This window comes from Lampris incognitus, chromosome 14 (assembly GCF_029633865.1).
Source record: "Lampris incognitus isolate fLamInc1 chromosome 14, fLamInc1.hap2, whole genome shotgun sequence".
Taxonomy (NCBI): Eukaryota; Metazoa; Chordata; class Actinopteri; order Lampriformes; family Lampridae; genus Lampris; species Lampris incognitus.
The window spans coordinates 22,526,808-22,549,159 of NC_079224.1; the positions used below are offsets into that span (position 1 = coordinate 22,526,808).

The 22,352-nt window shown below is 40.9% G+C and overlaps 2 protein-coding genes across 2 annotated transcripts in view; one reads left to right on the forward strand and one right to left on the reverse strand.

Moving 5' to 3' along the window:
- The first annotated feature begins 96 nt into the window (after nucleotides 1–96).
- cdc73 (cell division cycle 73, Paf1/RNA polymerase II complex component, homolog (S. cerevisiae)) overlaps nucleotides 97–22,352 on the forward strand; it is a 42,745-nt gene continuing 20,489 nt past the window's right edge. The window contains exons 1-10 of the mRNA XM_056293036.1: nucleotides 97–234; nucleotides 999–1,104; nucleotides 1,296–1,365; nucleotides 2,059–2,121; nucleotides 2,474–2,526; nucleotides 3,649–3,737; nucleotides 3,995–4,208; nucleotides 6,305–6,403; nucleotides 9,303–9,378; nucleotides 10,497–10,561. Coding sequence (XP_056149011.1) covers nucleotides 104–234; nucleotides 999–1,104; nucleotides 1,296–1,365; nucleotides 2,059–2,121; nucleotides 2,474–2,526; nucleotides 3,649–3,737; nucleotides 3,995–4,208; nucleotides 6,305–6,403; nucleotides 9,303–9,378; nucleotides 10,497–10,561 — 966 coding nt within the window. The 5' untranslated portion in view covers nucleotides 97–103. The remainder of the gene's footprint in view (nucleotides 235–998; nucleotides 1,105–1,295; nucleotides 1,366–2,058; nucleotides 2,122–2,473; nucleotides 2,527–3,648; nucleotides 3,738–3,994; nucleotides 4,209–6,304; nucleotides 6,404–9,302; nucleotides 9,379–10,496; nucleotides 10,562–22,352) is intronic.
- LOC130123753 (beta-1,3-galactosyltransferase 2-like) lies at nucleotides 15,247–20,337 on the reverse strand. Its single transcript, XM_056293037.1, has 2 exons — nucleotides 20,316–20,337; nucleotides 15,247–17,201 (listed from the first exon to the last, which is right to left on the reverse strand). The coding sequence occupies exon 2, from the start codon at nucleotides 16,936–16,938 to the stop codon at nucleotides 15,664–15,666; it is 1,275 nt and encodes a 424-aa protein (XP_056149012.1). The 5' UTR covers nucleotides 16,939–17,201; nucleotides 20,316–20,337; the 3' UTR covers nucleotides 15,247–15,663.

A 22,352-nucleotide genomic window follows, 5' to 3' on the forward strand; every position in this document is an offset into this window, starting at 1 on the left:
AATTGACCGAAATGTAACTTCTTTGAAATCAGGCATCCTGCGAGGCCACATGATGTTGATAACTGGGGGCTTTGCAAACACTCCACACTAAACATTAGTGAAGATGGCGGACGTATTGAGTGTTCTTCGGCAGTACAACATTCAGAAAAAGGAAATTGTCGCCAAGGGGGATGAAGTTATATTTGGAGAGTTCTCCTGGCCAAAAAATGTCAAGACCAACTACATAATTTGGGGGTATGTCTATGTTGAATCGATATACTGGTCGCTTCTCGCAGGCCCGCAACTAAAAGCTAATCTCTCTGCCTTGTGGTGCTAGTGGCGGTTGGCTTGCTGGCTAGCAAACACTTCATTGCTAACCCAACTCCTGCTCTCGTTATAGTTCATAAATAGCACTGAAGCGATTTAACACACTCGCTTTGTATTAAATTTATATCTTAACTTTAGTTCGCCATGGTTCTATTGTTATGCAATGTGGATGGAAACAATCTGCCTGCAAAGTTAGGACGAAGTTTATTGATTCGCGTTTTCTATCTTGCGTTGTGATGCTAGTCAGTTAGCATCGTTTAAGTTATTTCATAACGGATCCCGGAATAGTTTCCTTGAAAATTCTCATCTTTGCGGTATCTATGACCATGATGGCCATAACCTTCCGTTTACAATGTGTTTTTCGCCGTTCTCAAACTTTGTTCGTGTTGGAGGTAAAGTGAACTCTGATAAGTGTATTGACAAACCAAGTTGTAGTTCCGTATTGTCATGTTAATTCGGGGATGACATGATTTGATGAGTTGATCATATCATGCCTGGACGTAGAAACTTCATCCATTGGCTACTCTTGTGGTTTCATATTAATTCATATTATCATTCATATTAATTTATTTGTCGGATACAAACAATTTGTTTGTATATTGGACAAAGGCATATACATGGACATTATGAATTTGACAGTTGGAACACATCTTTGCTTGAATTTAGGGACTTTTTTGTGTTTCTACCCACAGAACTGGAAAGGAGGGGCAGCCCAAGGAGTACTATACTTTAGACTCAATTTTGTTCTTGCTCAACAATGTGCATCTCCCCCATCCATCCTATGTGCGAAGGGCTGCAGTAAGTGACATGGAATAGTTATCATTCATACCTTTTCCCTGTCACATCTCAAAACTAAGCATAAACCCTTGTATGAATCTCACCTTTGGCCCTTGGTTAGTTTCTGAATTGATCCAATTCACAAAGTCTTCAAAATTCATTTGGAATTGTCTTGGCATAGTGTGTTTAATATGTTGACATGTTTTCATTAGACAGAGAACATTCCAGTTGTCAGAAGACCTGATCGAAAGGGATTGCTGTCATACCTAAATGGAGAGAGTTGTAAGTAGTTTTTGGAACAACCACTCTCTTTATATGATTAAACTATGTACAATCATTCAGATCTCACACTTAGCGAGTTTTTAGAGTTGTTTTAAGTATGGCTTTATGCGTGCCATAGTAGTCAGTTTAGTTGAATGCATTATTCTCCGTTAATTAAAGTGGAAATATTAAAGATTCCTGCTTCCCTTTAAATTACTATCATTTGCTAGTTGACTATCTTTGATGCTTCTATCCTTTCTGGTGAACCAATCACTGCTCGCTAACTAAGTATAAGTCTGTTACTGTCTTGTGTTAATATACTATATTTGTTACACCAAGCAGAGCTTCATTCTGGTTGGCCCATGATAGAGTAAGTTTTGCTGGTTCTATCTGGTGGCCCAACCACTGTTGACTGAAGTAAATTTTGTCAATTCCTATAATGGTTCATATGTGCGGCTTGAAGTTTTTTTCATGAAAAGTGTTGTACCAATACTGTTTTTTAAAAATGCAAATGCTTTCAGAAGCAAAGGCCTTCTTGAATTGAGAGTGAGCTGAGTCATTATCGTTATACCATAGTCGGTGATAGGTTGTTTATTTTCTATCAAGTAATTGTTCATTGATAAGAACCCTGTCAAAGGGCCTACTTGTGGTAGGGCTCAGTCTTTTTTTTTCTCATTGTCATTAATGCAGTTTCCATTTGCTTTCCATTTACAGCTACTTCAACTAGTATTGACAGAAGTGCTCCCATAGAAATTGGTTTGCAAAGGCCAACACAAGGTAATTTTTGTATCTAATTTGGCATTGGACCATGAAAGAGCTAACTATCCCTTTATTATGTGACTTGTAATTGTTATTAGTGGTCCAGCCAGTAGGGTACAACCGCTGTTTTTACTAAGTTTTTTTTCCTTTTTTTTTTCTTTCATTAGCTGATAAAAATGGAAATTGAGCTTGTACATAAAGATATTTATACATAAAGCTTGTACATAAAAATAAATGACACAGCACTCAACAAGTGAACTAGTGTCCACTGACCTCTTGCGTTTTCCCATTAAGAGATGTTGTCTACGTAAATGACCTTTTACTCAAGGAATTTTCAAAGTGTAATTATAACTGCTCTTTTCATTCTCAGTCAAAAGAGCAGCCGATGAGGTATCATCTGAGGCCAAAAAACCAAGGATTGAGGTAAATGTAATGTCTTTGGCCTGTTTACTTACTTAGTTTGGTTAACTAGGGGTTTTCAGAACACACCATTTAAACTTCATAACAATAATCGGCTCCCTGATCCTGCACCTGAGAGAATTGATGCAATTGATTGCTTCTAAACAAACCCTGGAATGGTTACTTGTGAAAGACCAGGAATAAAAATAGATGGCCAAAGGGTGTCCGGGTGGCGTAGCGGTCTATTCCGTTACCTACCAACATGGGGATCACCGGTTCAAATCCCCGTGTTACCTCCGGCTTGGTCGGACATCCCTACAGACACAATTGGCCGTGTCTGTGGGTGGGAAGCCGGCTGTGGGTATGTATCCTGGTCGATGCAGTAGTGCTTTCTCTGGTCAGTCGGGGCGCCTGTTCAGGGAGGAGGGGGAACTGGGGGGAATAGTGTGATTTCCCCCCCCCCCCATGTGCTACGTCCCCCTGGTGAAACTCCTCACTGTCAGGTGAAAAGAAGCCGCTGGTGACTCCACATGTATCGGAGGAGGCATGCGGTAGTCTGCAACCCTCCCTGGATCAGCAGAGGAGGTAGAGCAGCGACCGGGACGGCTCGGAAGAGTGGGGTAATTGGCCAAGTACAACGTAGGAGAAAAATGGGGGGAAATCCCCCCCCCCAAAAAAAAGTAGATGGCCAGGGAAATACACATTTAATTGTCTTTTTTGTATCTTTATGATTCATTGTATACTTGTGCATTAAGGCCATCACATTTTGATTTTTGTCAGAAAATCAAGTGGTGATCTTGTGCATCAAGACCATCACATTCATTTTTCTGAGAAATAGATAAAAGATTGTACCAAATCAGCCGCTGACAGCAAAGTTCAGAACCTTAATGGTAATTTGTAACATTTCTGCAATTAAATCAATCAGTCAATCATGTTGCATTTTATATAGCAGTTATATTTGCTAAAAACAAGCTGCTGACCTGCACAACTCAATAGCTGGTTTTTCGGTTTTTTTTGTCAGTTCACTTGGAATTATGATCAAACCCAAGAAAAACTGCTGTTAATTATTTTTGCATTGTGATATGACTTTATACGCTGTCCGGATAGTTTAAGTGGCATGTGAACTAAATGTTCTGTATTCTTCAGGATGAGGAACGAGTTCGTCTTGACAAAGAGCGTCTGGCTGCTCGTCTGGAAGGTCACAAAGAGGGTATTGTGCAGACCGACCAAATCAGGTATCATGGTTTTGCTACATCACTCGCTCTTCATATTAGTTGAAGTTAAATTCATATGTCAAAGTAAAATCATTTCACCATCAGCAGTACTTGCTGTGTTCATACTGGAGTTAAAGTATGGGCTAAATAGTAGTGGAACTATCAATTATTAACACCTACCAAAGCAAGCAAAACCACCATGCTGGATCTATTGTGATGAGCACTCTGCATGATCACCTGTTCAATGATACAAACTTTGCCTTTGCCCCTGTGTTCAGATCATTGTCTGAGGCCATGTCAGTGGAGAAGATTGCTGCTATCAAGGCCAAGATCATGGCCAAGAAGCGTTCTACTATTAAAACTGACCTGGATGATGACATCACTCTGAAGCAGAGGAGCTTTGTGGATGCGGAAGTGGATGTCACCAGGGACATTGTCAGCAGGGAGAGGGTCTGGAGGACCAGGACAACCATTCTCCAGAGCACCGGAAAGGTCAGACACATCCCAAGTGTGGTGATATTTAACCTCAACGTATTTCCATGAAACCAAAGTTCATCTCGTAAGGGAAAATTCCACCTGAAATATAATTCATCATTTATATTTGAAGGACATCCAACACAAAATCCTGTTTGGTACAGCTATCCATTTTAACTGAGCTGTGTAGCATAGCATGCAGTGTATAATAATAATAATAATATTGATAATAATCATCATCATTACACTTATATAGCGCTTTTCTAGACACCCAAAGCGCTTCACATTGAAGGGGGTAACTCACTTCAGCCACCACCAATGTGTAGTACCCACCTGGGTGATGCATGGCAGCCATTTTGCACCAGAACTTTCACCACACATCAGCTTGAGGTGGAGAGGGAGGAATCATTGAGCCAGTTACACGGGGGAGATGATTAGGTGGCCAGACGGAGAGAGCCAGGTTGGAATTTTTGCCAGGACACCGGGGAACCCCCTACTCTTTGTGATAAGTGCCATGGGATCTTTAATGACCACAGTGAGTCAGGACCTCGGTTTAACGTCTCATCTGAAGGGCAGCATCTCCTACAGCACAGTGTCCCCGTGACTGCACTGGGGCATTGGGATTTGATATTTGTTGTTTTTATTAGGACCAGAGGGAAGCTTGCCCCCTACTGGCCCACCAACACCACTTCCGGCAGCAACTCGTTATGAAGTATATCGGCACAGTATTTGAACACAATACTTTAAAATAACATAACAAAGCCAAAAGGCTGATGCATGTCCAGTGTTATGTCAATGGTTGTTTAATTTTCTGATCGCATACGATTGTGAAGGTAGTTGTTATATTTTTCAGATTTTTTTTCCTCACTAATGTACCACCTTTTCTTGATATCGGAAGACATCAAGTCATTTTTTAGCAACTTGCAGAAAAACTTTGTTTTATTAATCTCACAACAGTGTTGTCAACTGATGAATGCACAGTTTTGTCTACTTATGCAGTTTGTGCATACAGAGTATTTTGAATTACACAATGAAATTATATAGTGTGAAATAATGATTACAGAATTTGCAAGTGTGTACAGGCAATGGAACAATTTGAGAACTGTGATTATCATGTGCTTAGTGGTGCAAGGGATATACATTGAAACAAGGTATTTGTCACACAATCAAGACAAACATGCTTTGTAATGGAACTGTATTCCACTCTATTTTATTTGCCCTGGGGAAGAAATTCCTCTACTAACCATATTCCTCTACTAACAAGAGTGTTTGAATAGTGCCTGTAGATGGCAGTATTGCCTCAAAGGTATGTATTTGTGTGCAAAATATTTTTGTAGTTATCATTACCACTATGCATCCAAGATTCATTCATTCATTCATCATCAGCTGCTTCTCCGGGGTCATGTCGCAGTGGCAGCGAGCTAAGTAGGACACTGAAGACGTCGCTCTCCCCAGCAACGCTCTCCAGCTCCTCCTGGGGGATCCCAAGGCATTCCCAGGCCAGATTGGACATGTAGTCCCTCCAGCAAGTTCTGGGTCTACCCCGGGGTCTCCTCCCAGTTGGCTTTCCCCGGTAAACTTCCAAAGGAAGTCGCCCAGGAGGCATCCTAATCAGATGCCCGAACCACCTCAACAGGCTCCTTTTGACACGAAGGAGCAGCAGCTCTACTCCGAGCTCCCTCTGGATGTCTGAGCTCCTCAGCCTATCTCTAAGTCTGAGCCCAGCCACCCTATGGAGGAAACTCATTTCAGCCGCTTGTATCCACAATCTCACCCTTTCGGTCACTACCCAAAGCTCATGACCATAGACTAGGGTTGGAATGAAGGTTGACTGGTAAATTGAGAGCTTTGCCTTCCGGCTCAGTTCCCTCTTCACCATAACGGTCCAGTACAAGATGTCCTTTTTAATTTGTATCCAACTGGACATTCCAGGGTTAATGCCGTGCATGACATTTTGTTCAATATTTCCAATTAAACTTTTGTTTAGAAACACAAACTTTGCTGCCTTACATTTGGGTAGAAATAACAGTGAAACCTGTAAAGGGACCACATTTTTTTTAAAGATAAAGATTTTAATCTATCATATTATTGTTTAATGTCTTGCTCATTTGCAGAACTTCTCCAAAAACATCTTTGCCATCCTTCAGTCTGTAAAGGCCAGAGAGGAGGGACACGCACCAGAGCAGAGACCAACACAGACTGCCACTCAAGTGGTAAGGAGGGCATTCACCACCTACTTCACACACATTCGGCCAAAAAAATAGACCATGTGGGATAGCAGGTATGCAGCAGTAGCAGTTCCCACTTAATTAACCAGCAGGTCTCTAACTGTTGTGACATGGAGTGTTGGTTAGTTATGTATTCGTCAGTTATTAAAGTTATTAAGTAAAAAATAAAAACTATCTGAGCATTTGCTATTTGGTAACATAAAAAATGCTGGTAAATGTTGAAGAGTAAGAAGAAACTTTTTGTAGTCAGCCTCAGCCCACTCACATTTTCAAAGGTGAAAAATGGGGTAGAAAGGGAGGGTGGTCGAGTCCAAACCTTACTTAGGGGGTTTAGCTGGCCAACACCAGTTTTTTGTCTTTCTACTGTGCTTGTAGTTTATTGGTCTAATACATTGGAACCCACATGTCGGTCATGTAATATGGGGTATCGGCATAGTTATTGCTCCCATATGACGAAGGAAAATTGGGGCCAGTGTCATAATGTGCCTTTTACCTCTTGAGAAAGAGAAACCATAGATTTCCTCCATCAAAGTATTTGTGATGCCATCTTGATTTTTTTTGAATTTAAAATCAGGGCACTCAGTTTTCCCACCCTAGAGAAAAACAAAGATATTTTCCCCTCAAAATGGAAGTAAAGGCTATTTTTTACCGATTTTCATAGTGAATTTCAGTACATCTGGCCATATTCTCAGTATTTCTAATGACTGCCAGTAGTTTACATAGTACATTTGTCTCCTTCTCCTGCTGAGTGGTTATAATATACACCCAGTGTACAATTCTAGGGGTGTGTACTTAGTAGATTTCCTGTCTTGGTAATTATCACAAACTGTAAAATGATAACACATTTCACCAAAAACTCAGATCAGATAGGGAGCTTCTGTAGCAAATATACTCTGACACGGTCGCTCCATTTTACCTAGTCGATGGAATGCATAATGGATCGTGCCCCCATACCTCACAGTCACTCCTCCTCCCTGCTTCTTCATCATTCTTTCTCATTTTACTAACAAAAGATGCGGTGGTTTGGAAAACACTAAAACCAGGGAATGACAATACACCTTAATTCAGTAATGAACAAATCTAGCAAATGGGTTGTGATGACTCCAAAAGAATTATTTTGATGCTGGTCTCAATCAGAATTGTTATATGTAAAAATAATTTTATGATATTGGCAAAATATTTAGTATAAAATGAAACACAAGTGTTTAAGCTGCAGCTTTCACACTTTACAATGACAACTGACCTGAACATGGGTCTGTTAGTTTTACTTGACTGAGAACAAATAGTCAGCCAGATTAGGGCACCAACAGATGTAGGGCCCTATGAAACCCGTTTTTAGTTTATTTTTTGCCAAATTCTATTTCCCCCCCCATTTCTGTCCTCTTTGATTTTATTTATTGATTTTAATCAGGAATTTTGTCTTTTTACCCATTTTTATTGTAAGAATGTTTGCGTAATCTACAATAATAAAAGCAAAAGCAAAATGGCATTTTGAGCTCAATTGAATCAAAGGGCCTTTTCTCATCCCACAGCTCCCTGTATCAGTGCTTTTGCCTTAGTGTCGATATATTAAGCACGAGGTATCCTTCCACGCTTGTACAGAGACGTGTTTGGTAACGAGATTTACCCAGCATATTTTAACCCTAAATTTAACCTTTATGTCACTAATAATATATTAGGCTGAACCATCCTAGGAGAAAAATTGTCGGCAGCAGCCAAAAAAGCTCTTGGCATCCAACACTGGTAACATTGGAGTCCTTCCAACGCCAGGCATGTCTCTATACAGATATGAATGGGTACTTTGCACATTCTGCCCAGAATTTAGCCATTAATGCCATGTTTCATAGGTTATTTTTGACATTGCTGTCTTTTGTGGCGCTGGTTGTTTTGACAATCTTTTCTCTATCCAATATAACAAACCCATGTGTGTTTGCTAATATGTGCACACTGTGATATGAACATTCACAAAGAAACAGAAGCCCGATAGTGAGAGCAATAGGTCTAAGGACAAATTACTTTACATACCTGTACATTAGTAAATTTCTTTTTCATGAGATCCCCCAGACTTGGGGGATCTCCGAGTACTTCCACATTTACATCTGAAATCTGTTTTTGTGTCTCCATTCCACGGTTCTGTCCATGTTTTCCGTGTAGTGGAAATCAAAGGGTCCTCATACTCAACTAAGCAGCTGGTAAGCTTTAGCTGCAATGTTGATGCTGCTAAGTCTGCACTTGTTAAATTTTACATGTTGCTGGTGGGGTTAAATGTCCCTCTGTCTAATTAAAGATGGAAATAATGTTCTATTTTTGGACAGTGGTGTCACATCTGAGTCTTTTTGGTTATGAAAAGAAAATGAGTCCTATGAACAATAATGTTCTATTTTTGGACAGTGGCGTCACATCTGAGTCTTTTTGGTTATGAAAAGAAAATGAGTCCTATAAACATTTTCTTGCACAAAATTCAATTGATCTTCTCAAGGCAGTTTATTCAAATGTCTTAACATATACATACATGCTTGTGCACATACTTTCAAGGTTCAGTTTTAAAGCCCACAATGCTAATTTATCATCTTGGAATACAGCAGTTTTTTGGGATGTTTCAAATGAATTCAGTCTACTTAATTATCAAGATTTAAATTGTCCATGATAAACCTCATTAAGTATATGGCTTGGACATTTCACAGAGTCTATTAATGCCTCTCCTTGAAAGTATAATTTCTCAAAGAAATGGAGCTTGAAATTAACTGTAGGGTTATCCAGAAAAGGTCAATGATCATTTTACCCTTTCAAGCAACGGTGAGTCTGTAGAGGCCACCAAGGTGTAACTAGGAGGGGCATCTAAAGACATGTACATACTTGTTTTTGTTTGTTTTTGAATATATAGGACCCGTCCATAAGGAAACAGCCCATCCCAGCTGCCTACAACAGATATGATCAGGAGAGATTCAAAGGGAAAGAAGGTAAGTCTAAAGTGTTGGTGCACACATGTGCATATTTTCTTGTGTGCGCACTTGTTTGAGTATAATTGAGTGAATTCTTGGCTTGAGCTCATGACTAATATTTGGGTAGTTTTTTGGCAGGGTGGTATTCAAACATAACTTCAGTATTTGGATGCTTTTGGTTTTTTTTTGGTGTGTGTTCTGCGATGCCATGCTAGATTTTTATGTAGAGTATCTTGTCTAGCTATCCAGTAACGTAGATTAAGATGGCATCCAAATTAGCGCGGTCTTTTTGAAAACAGGTTTTATTTCACTGAAGAGAACAGCAGAGTACTGGAAAAAAGAATATGAGACTGTTGCATCCTAAATGGTGGCAGAGGTTCTTAATACGGATTCGGTTGAAGAGGAGTGAAATCGTGGTCGGGAGTGTAATTTCAGTGTTACACTTGGTCTATTTCAGCCACGGAGGGGCAAGAATACGCAGGTTTTTATTCCAACCAGACACCACACCTTCTGATTTTACTTATTAGTCCTTCCCTTCATATGAAGGTGTACTAATCAGTGAAATCGGCTGGTATGGAGTCAGGTTGGGATGAAAAACCAAGGTACTCTTGGCCCTCCATGGCACATGGTCGAGTATCACAGGTCTACTAATTTGTTAGCATATGTCGCTAGGCTACTGGCTTTAATGACGTTGATTAACTTAACGTTATTGTCACAATATATGAACAAAGGTGAAGCTATCCACTCAAACACGGTTGTGACTCGGTGCCGTGTGTGTGTGCGCATGTGTTGCTTCATTTGTAATTTGACTGCTTGAAGACAACGATGACTGTGTACCTTTCCTTGTCAGCAGTCAACTGATTCATAGCATTATCTACAGGCAGCGTAAAGGGAACAAATGACCACTTGGGCTGCATTCCTCATCCATCACTAGTCTTCAGCTTTGATTTGTTTTGATTGTAATCAATGTAGAACAAATATTTGGATATTCATTCGGAAAATGTATTGAATATCCAAGGCTTGAAAAAAAAGCTTGTTGACTAGATGTTGTTTTACACATTATTTACACCGATGAGTCTAACCGCTTCTATTTCACTAGTAATCTGCCTCTCACAATCATTAAACTGTCTTTACAGAAACGGAGGGCTTCAAGATCGACACCATGGGCACCTACCATGGCATGACCCTGAAGTCCGTGACGGTAAGCTGTTTTACTGGGTGGATGACAGAGAGGGGAAAAAAGTGTCTATTTCTGTAGTCTGCTAGTCTGCCTTTGACCGTTCATTCTTTTTCAGTCCCCACCACTGGGAATTGTGATTATAGTTACAGGACTGTGTGTCATCTGGTGTTCAGAAGTTAATTAAAAAAAAGAGGGGGTTTTGGTAAAATTGTTACAGCTGACAAGTAAAGGGCATGGGCTCAAGTATTAGGATTGGGGCAAATCAGAATTTTTTTTGTCAACGTTTAACCTCCAATTTCATGAATATATAACCCTTAACCATTAAAGGAACAGGTGGATGGAATTTTTTAAAAAACAATTTATTATTTTTTTTTTAGGACAACATAGAGGTCAATTTATCTACTCATATATTTTCGGAATGTGTGTGTGTTAGTTAGTGTAGATAGCGGGACCGAAAACTAAAGCATTTATGATCCTAATTCTTTTTGGAGGTGCTAGGTATTGTTCCAGAGAGTAAGGGAAGAATCCCAGAAAATTAAAAGTATGCATAATTATGCATAAATATGCAAAATATGCATTTTTCTAAAAATGGCTAAAAACCACTTTTCTCGGCCTTTCAGATGATTCTGAGCATCTTTGATTTTTTCACCTATATAAAAAAAAAATTTCTGGGACTTCGAAATGTTTTGGCATTATGCAAAATATATGCATTTTTGCAAAAATGCACTTATGATCCTAATTTTTTTTGGAGGTGGTAGGTATTGTTCCAGAGAGGACCCAAAAAATAGCAGAACATTAAAATAATTATAATAATTATGCATAATTATGCAAAATATGCATTGTCTAAAAATGGCTAAAAACCACTTTTCTCTGCATTTCAGATGATTCTGAGCATTTGGGGGGAGGGAGTTGGAGTGGGGCGGGGGTAAACCACTTTTCTCGGCATTTCAGATGATTCTGAGCATTTGGGGGAAGGGAGTTGGAGTGGGGGGGGGGTTAGGGGCAGGGGGAAGGCGGTTAGCTGGCAGGATGAAGAGGAGGGAGATTTAGACGGGTGGATAACCAAACCGCTACATTGTAGCGGGGTTCTTCTTCAACTCCCATATTTTCGTAATGTGCGTGTGTGTGTGTGTGTGTGTGTGTGTGTGTGTGTGTGTGTGTGTGTTAGTTAGTGTAGATAGCGGGACCGAAAACTAAAGCATTTATGATCCTAATTATTTTTGGAGGTGGTAAGTATTGTCTCGGAGAGTAAGGGAAGAATCCCAGAAAATTAAAATTATGCATAATTCTGCATAAATGTGCAAAATATGCATTTTTCTAAAAATGGCTAAAAACCACTTTTCTCAGCATTTCAGATGATTCCGAGCATCTTTGATTTTTTTCACCTATATAAAAAAAATTTTCTGGGACTTAGAAATGTTTTGGCATTATGCAAAATATGCATTTTTCTAAAAATGCACTTATGATCCTAATTTTTTTGGAGGTGGTAGGTATTGTTCCAGAGAGGACCAGAAAAATAGCAGAACATTAAAATAATTATGCAAAATATGCATTGTCTAAAAATGGCAAAAAACCACTTTTGGCATTTCAGATGATTCTGAGCATTTGGGGGGAGGGAGTTGGAGTGGGGCGGGGGTAAACCACTTTTCTCGGCATTTCAGATGATTCTGAGCATTTGGGGGGAGGGAGTTGGAGTGGGGGGGGGCTTAGGGGCAGGGGGAAGGCGGTTAGCTGGCAGGATGAAGAGGAGGGAGATTTAGACGGGTGGATAACCAAACCGCTACATTGTAGCGGGGTTCTTCTAGTGGCCTATATAAACTCAGTCACTTCACCTCAATAAGTAACAATAAAATTATTTAATCAAAGAAAATAAAAACTTCAAGTTAAATATAGGAAAATAACAATCATTGGTAATAAAATTTCTAATGCCATATTTATTAAAAATTCTACTATGCAGGACTCCTCCACTGCTTAGATTTAGCCCTTTGTGCGGCTTTCATAAATATTCATCAGGGAAGTGTACTTTGTAAGCCCATATGCATCATGTTTTAGAACCATGTAGGCTCAGAGTTAATACTGTACCATCTGTTTTTTTATACTTGTCTTCTTATTTCCTATATGTGAACTAGCACACATTAATAATGATCGCTTTCTAAATAAAAATGGGTTCTTCACTGAATTATCTAAATGTAAATAGATGTTTAGTCATTTCAAGTTGTTACACATAGGGAGATATGCGGATACTCCATGTCCAATTTGAGCAAGCTGCCACCCTACACGGAAACATGTTCTGCATGCTGGCACCTTGCCCCTTCCATTGTTTGGGAAAAATGAACTAAACAGCCTACCTTAAATTTGAATGTTAATTGTTATTGAAAGTTTGCTTTTAATAGCCTATTTATTGGTGTGAGTGGTGTGAATTCATATGCGTGAACGAGAGGGAGGACTGCAGAATGGTGAGGATGCAAGGAGTAGAGGTGGCGAAGGCATATGATTTTAAATATTTGGGGTCAGCTGTTCAAAGTATCGGGGAGTGTGGAAGAGAGGTGAAGAAGAGAGTGCAGGCAAGTCGGAGTGGGTGAAGAAGATTGTTGGGAGTGATTTGCGACAGAAGGGTACTAGCAAGGGTTAAAGGGAAGCCAAAGGAATTGAATCAAGTGCAACTGGACTTGGTATATATCCATGAAGATGTTTTGCCTCTTATCCAAGAGGCTTCATCAGTTCGTGCCTTTCTGACTAGACCAAGCTAGTCTGACCAAGCTAGTCTAGTCTTGGATGAGAGGCGAAACGTCTTCACGGATATATACCAAGTCCAGTTGCACTTGATTCAATTCCTTTGGATAACCATGATCTGGATGAATGAGAACATTCACAGACACGTTAAAGGGAAGGTTTACAAGATGGTAGTGAGACCAGCTATGTTATATGGTTTGGAGACAGCAGCACTGATGGAGCTGGAGGTGGCAGAGTTGAAGATGCAAAGAGTTTCATTGGGAGTGACGAAGAAGGACAGGATTAGGAACAATTATATTAGAGGGGCAGCTCAGGTTGGATGGTTTGGAGACAAAGCAAGAGAGGCAAGATTGAGATGGTTTGGACATGTGTGGAGGAGAGATGCTGGGTATATGGGAGAAGGCTGCTGAATATGGAGCTGCCAGGGAAGAGGAAAAGAGGAAGGCCAAAGAGGAGGTTTATGGATGTGGTGAGGGAGGACATGCAGGTGGCTGGTGTGACAGAAGAAGAGCCAGAGGACAGGAAGAGATGGAAACAGATGACCCACTGTGGCGACCCCTAACGGGAGCAGCTGAAAGTATTAGTAGTAGACTGGTGTGAGTGAATGTTTATTTTTAACTAAGCTAGTGATTTACATTAAATTGAAGAAAGAAAAAAAGTCATTTTAGTGTGTGCCTGTGTGGAAAGTGAAATGTTTCCACCTTAAAATGTTGAAGTAAATATTACATTTTTTTAAAGCGCAAGAGCAAAAGATTGTTCTCAGTCTTTTGGTATGTATACCAAATTCTTTAACATTATCACAACCAAAATAATTTTTCACTTTCGTTGTGATGTTTTGTCTTTTCTATACCTTAAGTGACACTGAAAATGTAATACAAATGCTCTTTTCTAATTTTTTATAGATTTAAATTGCAAGAGTCAAGGGAAAGACTTGCATACTTTTGTAGTATGTATGATATTTTTAACACAATACTTAACATATGTCTGAAGGGTTTAAAGAAATGATAAAAATTATAAATACCCCCTCAGTGTATCACTGAAGCGGAGTTTATTTGGCCATAGCTGGATGACTCCTGTTAATTAACGTGTTTGCCAGGTCAGGGAGATGTTGTCTACAAGATGATGATCTTTTGGCTGAGTAAACACTAAAAAGAACCAAATCAGGGCCTTGGATATAACTCTGGCTGTGATCGTTCACAAAGAAATGCTTCTGGAAAGCAAGTGGCTACACACATGGTGGTCAACAAGTACCAATTTCCTGATTTGGTAATTGGGAGAGCAGCAATACAGTCAGTTGGATTCTCTCAAATGCCTCCTCAGTTGTGGGTATAGGGTGCAAATGAGCTAGAGGGATATTTTTTTTGTTAGATTTACCAGTAAACTGATACACACAAGATGTACAATACTACCACAGCAGATTTAACCCTATGCCAAAAGAAATGTTGGCCAAGGGTCCTCCTTACTAGACCAGCAAAGCTAAATGAAGTACATGGGGTGGCACACAGTGGGAACAACATTGTGGAACACACTGCTCCAGTCATCCTTAATGGACATCTTCAGTGGTGTCCACTTTTGCATTAGTGTTTCATTGCTATTTAAATACCCTTGAAACATACTTTCAACTGCTCTTCTGAGATTGCATCTTCAGTGAGGCAAGATAAAGTCCATTTTCTAATCAGAACTTCTGTGGATTGTAGCTTACTTACACATCACAATTAACCTTTCTTTATGATATTCATGATGTTATTACTCATGACCATCAGCTTGAGTGCACAGTGTGGAGTTGTTGGAAGAACTAAAACACTTGGCAAACATTTTAGGGATGTAAAAGTTAGAAATTACACATGGAAAGACTGTGCCAGCATGTAACAGCAGTTCATACCTCAATTCCATTTTACCCCAACTGACTTCTTGATTCAAGGTGACATTCTGAAGGAATGACTACATTAGCCACTTTACATAGATTTTTAACTTTTTTATTGGCACTAACATTACCTATCAACAGTATTTTTGAGCATGCCCATGACCCTGTATTTTTACAAAACTACCCTTGGTACCTCTTTTAAAGCCACATCATTTCTTACTCACTTAAAATATATCCTGAATACATTAACTCGGTGTGGCTTCTTCAGACATTAAAAACAATTTTCCTATGGACAATCATTTCAATTAAACAGTCCTCTATAAAACACATTTGTTTTTAGTTTTATGTGAATAAACAGATAGAAAATATACATTGTTTCATTTTCAAAAAACAGTACTCTGTTGGTATCAAGTTCATGGGGAAAATGTATAGATGTCAATCTTGAGTATCTCCAAAAAAACAATTTTTTTTCAATTGTGAGCCAGATCTTGTGACCTGACATCAAGTTGTATTTCAATCTCGTAAGTCATGACACAGGCCTCTTTCCATTCGATCTGCTCTGTTGATGTTTGCCCATCCTGTCTTTCAGTGAGTTGATGCAGGCGTTGTGCTTGTTGCTTTGCAGGTGATTCCAATATTTAATGAGTTCATTAGGACGAAACCCATGTGATGTTATCAGGTGGCTGTACTTGCAGCTGGAGTAAGACACCCGCCAGTGGTTGAACAGGAACTCATTGGGTGGTGGTGTGGGCTCTATCCGTAGCTTGGCTAAACATATCCCAACATACACATCCTCTAAATGCAGACGCCGGATGCCTAGGGAAGCTCTGTAAATTTTTGTGGCCAAATCCCCAGAGAACACATAACCTGTCCCTGAGCAGAAAGTGGGATATTTCTCACTTGGGTACAACTCAGGGGACATATACCACTTACTGTTTTTATTCCGGTTGGGCGCAAAGCCTCTCATGTTATTACCTGTGAAATAGTCCTTCTTGGGTTTCAGTTCAGGCCTGAGCAGCTTGTGAACAAGGTACTCCGTATTGACAAACATATCACTGTCTGTTTTCATGACATAGCTGGCCTTTCGACAGTACATTGCTACCCAGTTTATTCCCATCAGGGTCTTAGTGGTCAGGTTGTTGTAGGTGTCCAGAAAGTCCTGTTGAATGATGTCATGGTGCCTCAGGCTCTCCGATTCCAGGGTCCGTTGCTGTAAGCGGCCAAGCTCCCCTTTATTTGTCCCTAGCAGAAACAGCCGGATGAATCCTACGCCCAGAGCAACGCTCTCATTGCCCCATGTCTGCCGTATGGCATCCCTTGCCTCCACTTGCCTAGCTTCAGTGGCAATCAGCAAAACCAGAAATGGCGCTAGTTTGCTTTCAGGGCATTTGTATGGTTCGTTTATAATATAAGGGTAAGGCCCTAGGGTTTGTTTGTAACTTGGGCCTCCCTCTTCACTTTGGCTAGTGTTGGCTGCCAGAGAGTTCTCAAGACCTGTCTCTGCCTGAGGGGAGGAGTCACCCTCTTCCTGCTGGGAGCTGGTGTTGGCATCAGACATAAAGGTTGGCTGAGGAACAATAACAAACCTCCAAAGAGCCTGTCCAGAGCTTGTGTTCCCTTTGGCCTTGGTAGTGTGTAATCCCTCACCCCTGTAGTCCATAGGATGCCCTCTCTGCCACAATGCACCTGTGAGTCCGGGTAGCCAGTCCTGATGGACCACAAAAGCCAGCACCCCCAGCAGTGCGAGGAGATATACAAGTCCTGCGATGTGTGAACAGCAGTGGCGTCGTTTCCACTGCATGGTGTCCAGAGGCAATATGACACTACTGATTTACTCAGACAGTGATCACATTTGTCGGGTCAGTTGCAAAAAACCTCCAACCAATTCTTGATCCCAGGGAACAGTGTGGCATGTGCGTGCGTGGTAGCTCTCTCAAGGGTGTTATGTGTTGATGTTGCACTTCCATGTGTGTCACTGTAAATCACTGTCATTATCGGACGAAGCAGCCCTGAAGCGCAGGCTAGCTGTGACGTTGAATGTTCTGCAACATGGACTCTTTGTATCTAGGAAATGGAGAAAACCCCATTTAACATCGCAATCAATCTCAAGTGTGACATGTTCATAGTAAAATCAGAAATTGCATCAGTTGTATTTTTTTTCCCTTTTGTATCAGTGCTGAAATAATTTTGCCCTTAAAGAATAACTTAGACCTTCACCAGTTCAGTGATTCTGCTGACAGCTACAGGTTAAAAAGTATCTTAAGGTTAAAAACATGCCTGGATAAACTCAGCTGCAGCTAATAAAATTAACTTTGGGTCTGTTTGATTTCGGTGTGCCACCACACCTATCAGCATTGACAGACAGACAGACAGACAGACAGACACAGCCAGCACTAACTATTGTCCATAGTCCTGTCAATGCTAGTTCTCTGGCACACCTATATCCAACAGGCCCATTAATATTAGCAGCACCATTACAACACCTGAACTGTAGTTTGACCTTTCTATTCTAAAATAAACTGTTCATCTAATTCACATATCTCTTATGTGCTTGCCAACTGCTGGTTTTTTTTTATATATATTTCTGTGCCAACTTCATCACCAATACTTAAAATTAGAGCCCGACCGATATAGGATTTTTAAGACCGATACCGATTTCGATCTCTGAGGATTCAAAAATCGGATAATGATATATCACCGATGTTTTTTAAACACGTTAAACAATGATTTTCCCTAACATTTGTTATGTGTAGTTATGAGTCCTCACCAAGATAACATGACATAATGCAGTGTAAAAATAAACTTATTTCATTGTCATAAATACTACCTAACTCTAACCCATCTTAAACTATGCAGTAAACTGATACAGTGATATAGAGTAAACGCTGCTGTTGAATACATCGAATACTACATGACGGTCTGCAATGAGGACTTTGGATTTTTGGATTTCACACTACATGTTTGAAAGAGAAGTCTGTGTAACAGAGGAAGATGCAGAAGACAGGAAGAAATGGAAATGGATGATCCGCTTTGGCGACCCCTAACGGGAGCAGCCGAAAGTAGTAGTAGTAGTTTGAAAGAGAAGCTGGATAACTTTGTTTGGCTACCATGTTAGATACTTGTTTAGCTCACGCTTTTTACGTTTATATACGTGTCCCCTCTGCTTCAATATTTTCCAATGCACCGACTGTAACTACAGACGTGAGTCGCAGCTATATTTATCGTTGCTTCATTTAGACAGAAGTTAAACGCTATAGTTTTAACCACTCATTAACATTAGCAGTCTTGCACTGATAAAGATGGCATTAGCTAGCTTTGTGTGTAAACTAATTGAGCAATGGACAGCGTTATAAGCTGCTGTAAGCGATGTTGCCAGAGAAGTTTTAGAAGTGACGAGGTAGAAATGGTAGGACTGTTGTTTGTCTACTCACTACAACTGCCTCACTCTTTCATAAATAAACCTACAATCAAGTTTGTCAACAGCTTAGTCTAGACCACTCAACTACAGTAACCGTCCATCCATCCATCCATTGTCCAAACCACTTATCCTGCTCTCAGGGTCACAGGGATGCTGTTTGACCGACAATACCAGCTTTCACGTTACTGCAGCAAAACCAGGCATGGCTGACATGAATGTTGTCAGGCTTATTTAGGTGAAGAGAAGTGATTAGGGAGATTTATTATTATTTAAGTAATGTATTTCACATGACAATTATCAGCTTATCATGAACACAGATGATCTCCATTGTGGGCCACTCTGCACCATGGTGAAGTTAGTTTTAAGTTGGATACTCGACAGACATTCACTCTGGATCCAGCGGCTTCTTCTTAGTTGGTTTCACCCAGTGTTGACAGTAAGGGGCTAGTTAGCTCACCTCTGAGCACTCGCTCTTAACTACGGGGGAAGCCGCTGGATCCGAAGTGAATTGTCTGTTGAATATCCAACTTAAAAGTAACTTCACCACAGTCTACTCTGCTCGACTCTGCTTGGGCCAGCTGAGTGTTGTGATTTGTGGCATTCTAAACACAAGTGTGCAACTGTTCGACAATCTTCCTTCTCTCCGTTGCTTTAATTGTCATTTATCGGCTGTTATAAATGTCAATACCGATTTATCTGCAAGTAGCTCATATTGTCCGATAATATCGGCACGCCAATTCATCGGTTGGGCTCTACTTAAAATATATGAATTTATATATTAATTTAGATGGTTATCATGTTTAATCACCAGTTATAAGTTAAAGCTTAGTGCCCATAAACACCCTCTGTGGTGCTATTCAAATTTATTTTCACCTTTTTTTTTTTTAGTACAAATTCAGAACAACGCACCATAGTCAGCCATGAAGTAAAAAGGGAGTATGATTAGTCATAGTTTCATTTGACTGATGGTTTAATGCTGGGAAATATGATTAGGACAAAATGTAAAAGGGTAGTTTTTGTGTTGTCAAGATTAAATGGAGGGTTTTTGTGACATTTTTCACAGAGGCATTTGTCTGTGATCCTGACCTAAATGGAAAAAAAGTTAATTTGCTGATGTGACTGCTGTGTGAAATACACTTGAGTATTATTAGCAACTAAGTACAAGCGTTAAGACCATGAGAAAGCCCTACTGATGCTTACCAAAAAAAGAAATGAAACTAAAAGAACTGTCCAGCCTTTGTCTAATCTTTGTTTCAGGACATAAATGTTCAAGTATTTGCCACTGTAAGGAAGAATAGTGCCTTTGATTGCTTTCAGAGCTGGGGTGTATTAAGCAGCCTCTTACATATTCTGCGTTCCCTGGTTAAGGGCACGCAATCTGGATAAGGAATGGTTTAGAATGGCCACTTCTGTTTGTGGGTAGCTAGCCCCCTGAAGTGACATATCCTTCTGCATTCTACTGAATTACACACTACCCTCTTAAAGAACCCCCAGAAGACAAAGAGCTGTTTGTGAGAGCTAACAGAAGCACTGAAAAGACTTATGTTGGGCTTGCATGGATCTATCAACGGCTATGACAATAAGCCGTATCAAGGCAAATAGATGGATTAAAAAATCTGAACAAAAATAGCTTTAGTAGCAAACCGTTCTCTCCTGGCGACAGTTTTCTTTTGTGCGAACAATATCTGTACTGTACACTGCAATTGAAGCCAATGTTACCTTGATATGAGTTTGGAGTCTAAGCTTTCACATATACACACCTGTTTTGACTCGGATCATCTTCAGTGTGGTATATTGCACCCTTCGCAGTTTACCCTGTCCTTATGGGTTATTTATAGTGTAACCTTTTCCTTTGGGTTCCTACTGTACTGTCTGCTCAAACACACTGCTTCGGCTTGTATGTCCGGCTCTGGCTCGATGGCTCATGTCCTCTGCAACGGGTGTCGGATTCTCTCCTGCTCGTGCGGCTGGAATTGTCGTTGGAACGGTCATACCTACATTTGGGATTGTCATTCAGAGAGCGTGTCTTTCGGTAGGTTAAATATTACCCACAGTCCTCCAAGCACATGTGTCTCTCTGCCAGAATGCACGTATGTGTTTGTGAGTGTGTGTGCGCGCGCATAGTCAGAACATGTTGCCGCGCTCTGGTGTTGGCAGGCTCTCCATCCGCCATGGTGCATTGTTCCTGGAGGCTTGGAGCTGCTTTTGCTGCTGCTGCTGCTGCTTCTGGGCAGAGGCAGATGCGGGACAATAGCTGACAGTCTTAGTGAAGCCCTTGGTCCCTTTTACTGTCCTCTGGTTAGTTCCTCGTTTGTCGACGCAGGCCAGAGAGATGGTCTGTGGAAGGTTCTTGGTGTGCCCTAGCTTCTCATCGCTTCTTCTTTTGTTCCTCACCCTTTCGTTTTGTGTTCAGCCTCATATCGCTCGTTGCATCCAGTTTTATCTCCGCTTCACACGCTCCCATTCATACCCGTCACACACACGCGCGCACGCACACACATGCCCCTCCCCCGCGCTTTGCAATCTTTTGCATCTTTTTTTCTTGGCACTCTTTTTCTCTCCCTCCCACCCTTTCCCATCTACCGCAACATTCTGCTGTGTGCTGTCGCTCTGCCTTCTGTGCTTCAGAGGTAAAGCTGGAAGGGGGTGGGTAGGGGGTGGAGAGGAGTAGGAGGCTGTGTTATGTGTTGGGTCTGATGGACGGCTCCAAGCTTAGAGATGGTATGCTCTCTGGGTCTGCCTGCCGCCTCTGCTGTTGCTGCCTGCTCTGTGAGACGGGGAGGGGTTTGGGCTCCTGGCCCATTTGTATTCACACCCATCTCTGAGAAAGAGGAAGAAAGGATGTGTCCATTTCTGTTTTTGGCGAAGGGATGGTGAAAAATGTCGTCAGGTCAGCTGTTTGGTCCTGTCTCCTTGAGAGCTGCTGATTGTTCAATGTGAGACTGAAGCGACTGCACTTGACCTTACAACTTTTCTCCAGTGACATTTGTAACTGTAGTAATTGTTGTGTTTTTCACTCTGCATACCCAGAAAAAAAGTCCTGTTCAAGCTGTTATATTCACTTCTTATTTTGGGTCTTTATGAAACTTATATATGTGTAATTTATGCTGCATACCAAAGTTGTTTAGATAAACCACACAGCTCTTTATTGTGGTATATTGACATGCCAGCGAAGCAAATCACCCTCTTTGCTAGCTGTTGGCTGCCTGGTGGGTGTGTCACAAATGCAAGCATGTTTAGCTGTGTAATGTACAGCCAAACATGCCTTCAGTGTATACAGTTGTTGAGCTCTCTTTTAGTTCTTTGTGCTCACAGCCTGATGAAACACAGTAAGTTGACAGTATTATTTTAGCTTTTATTGTACCTGCTTAAAGTCATGGGTTATGTTCGCTTTTGCTCTCGTTCTCTCACTCTCACTCGCTCTCTCTCTCCCTACACACACACACACACACACACACACACACACACACACACACACACACACACACACAAGTAACACCCAAACTCCAAACTTCTGGGAAGGCTTTCCACTAGATTTTGGAACATGGCTGCTGGGATTCGCTCCCCTTCATCCATAAGTGTATTAGTGAAGTCGGGCACCAATGTTGGGGAGAAGGCCTGACACACAGTCTGTGTTAGAACTCATCGCAAAGGGCTGTGTGCAGACCAGTCAAGTTCTTCCACATCAAACTTGGCAAACCATGTCTTTATGGACCTCGCTTTGTGCACAGGGGCATTGTGAGGCTGACACGGTGAGAAACAAGAAGGGGCCTTCCCCAGACTGTTGCTACAAAATT

Bases quoted from the DNA above. Each gene is read 5' to 3' on its own strand.
- LOC130123753 (XM_056293037.1), bottom strand. From the start codon at position 16,938: ATGCAGTGGAAACGACGCCACTGCTGTTCACACATCGCAGGACTTGTA.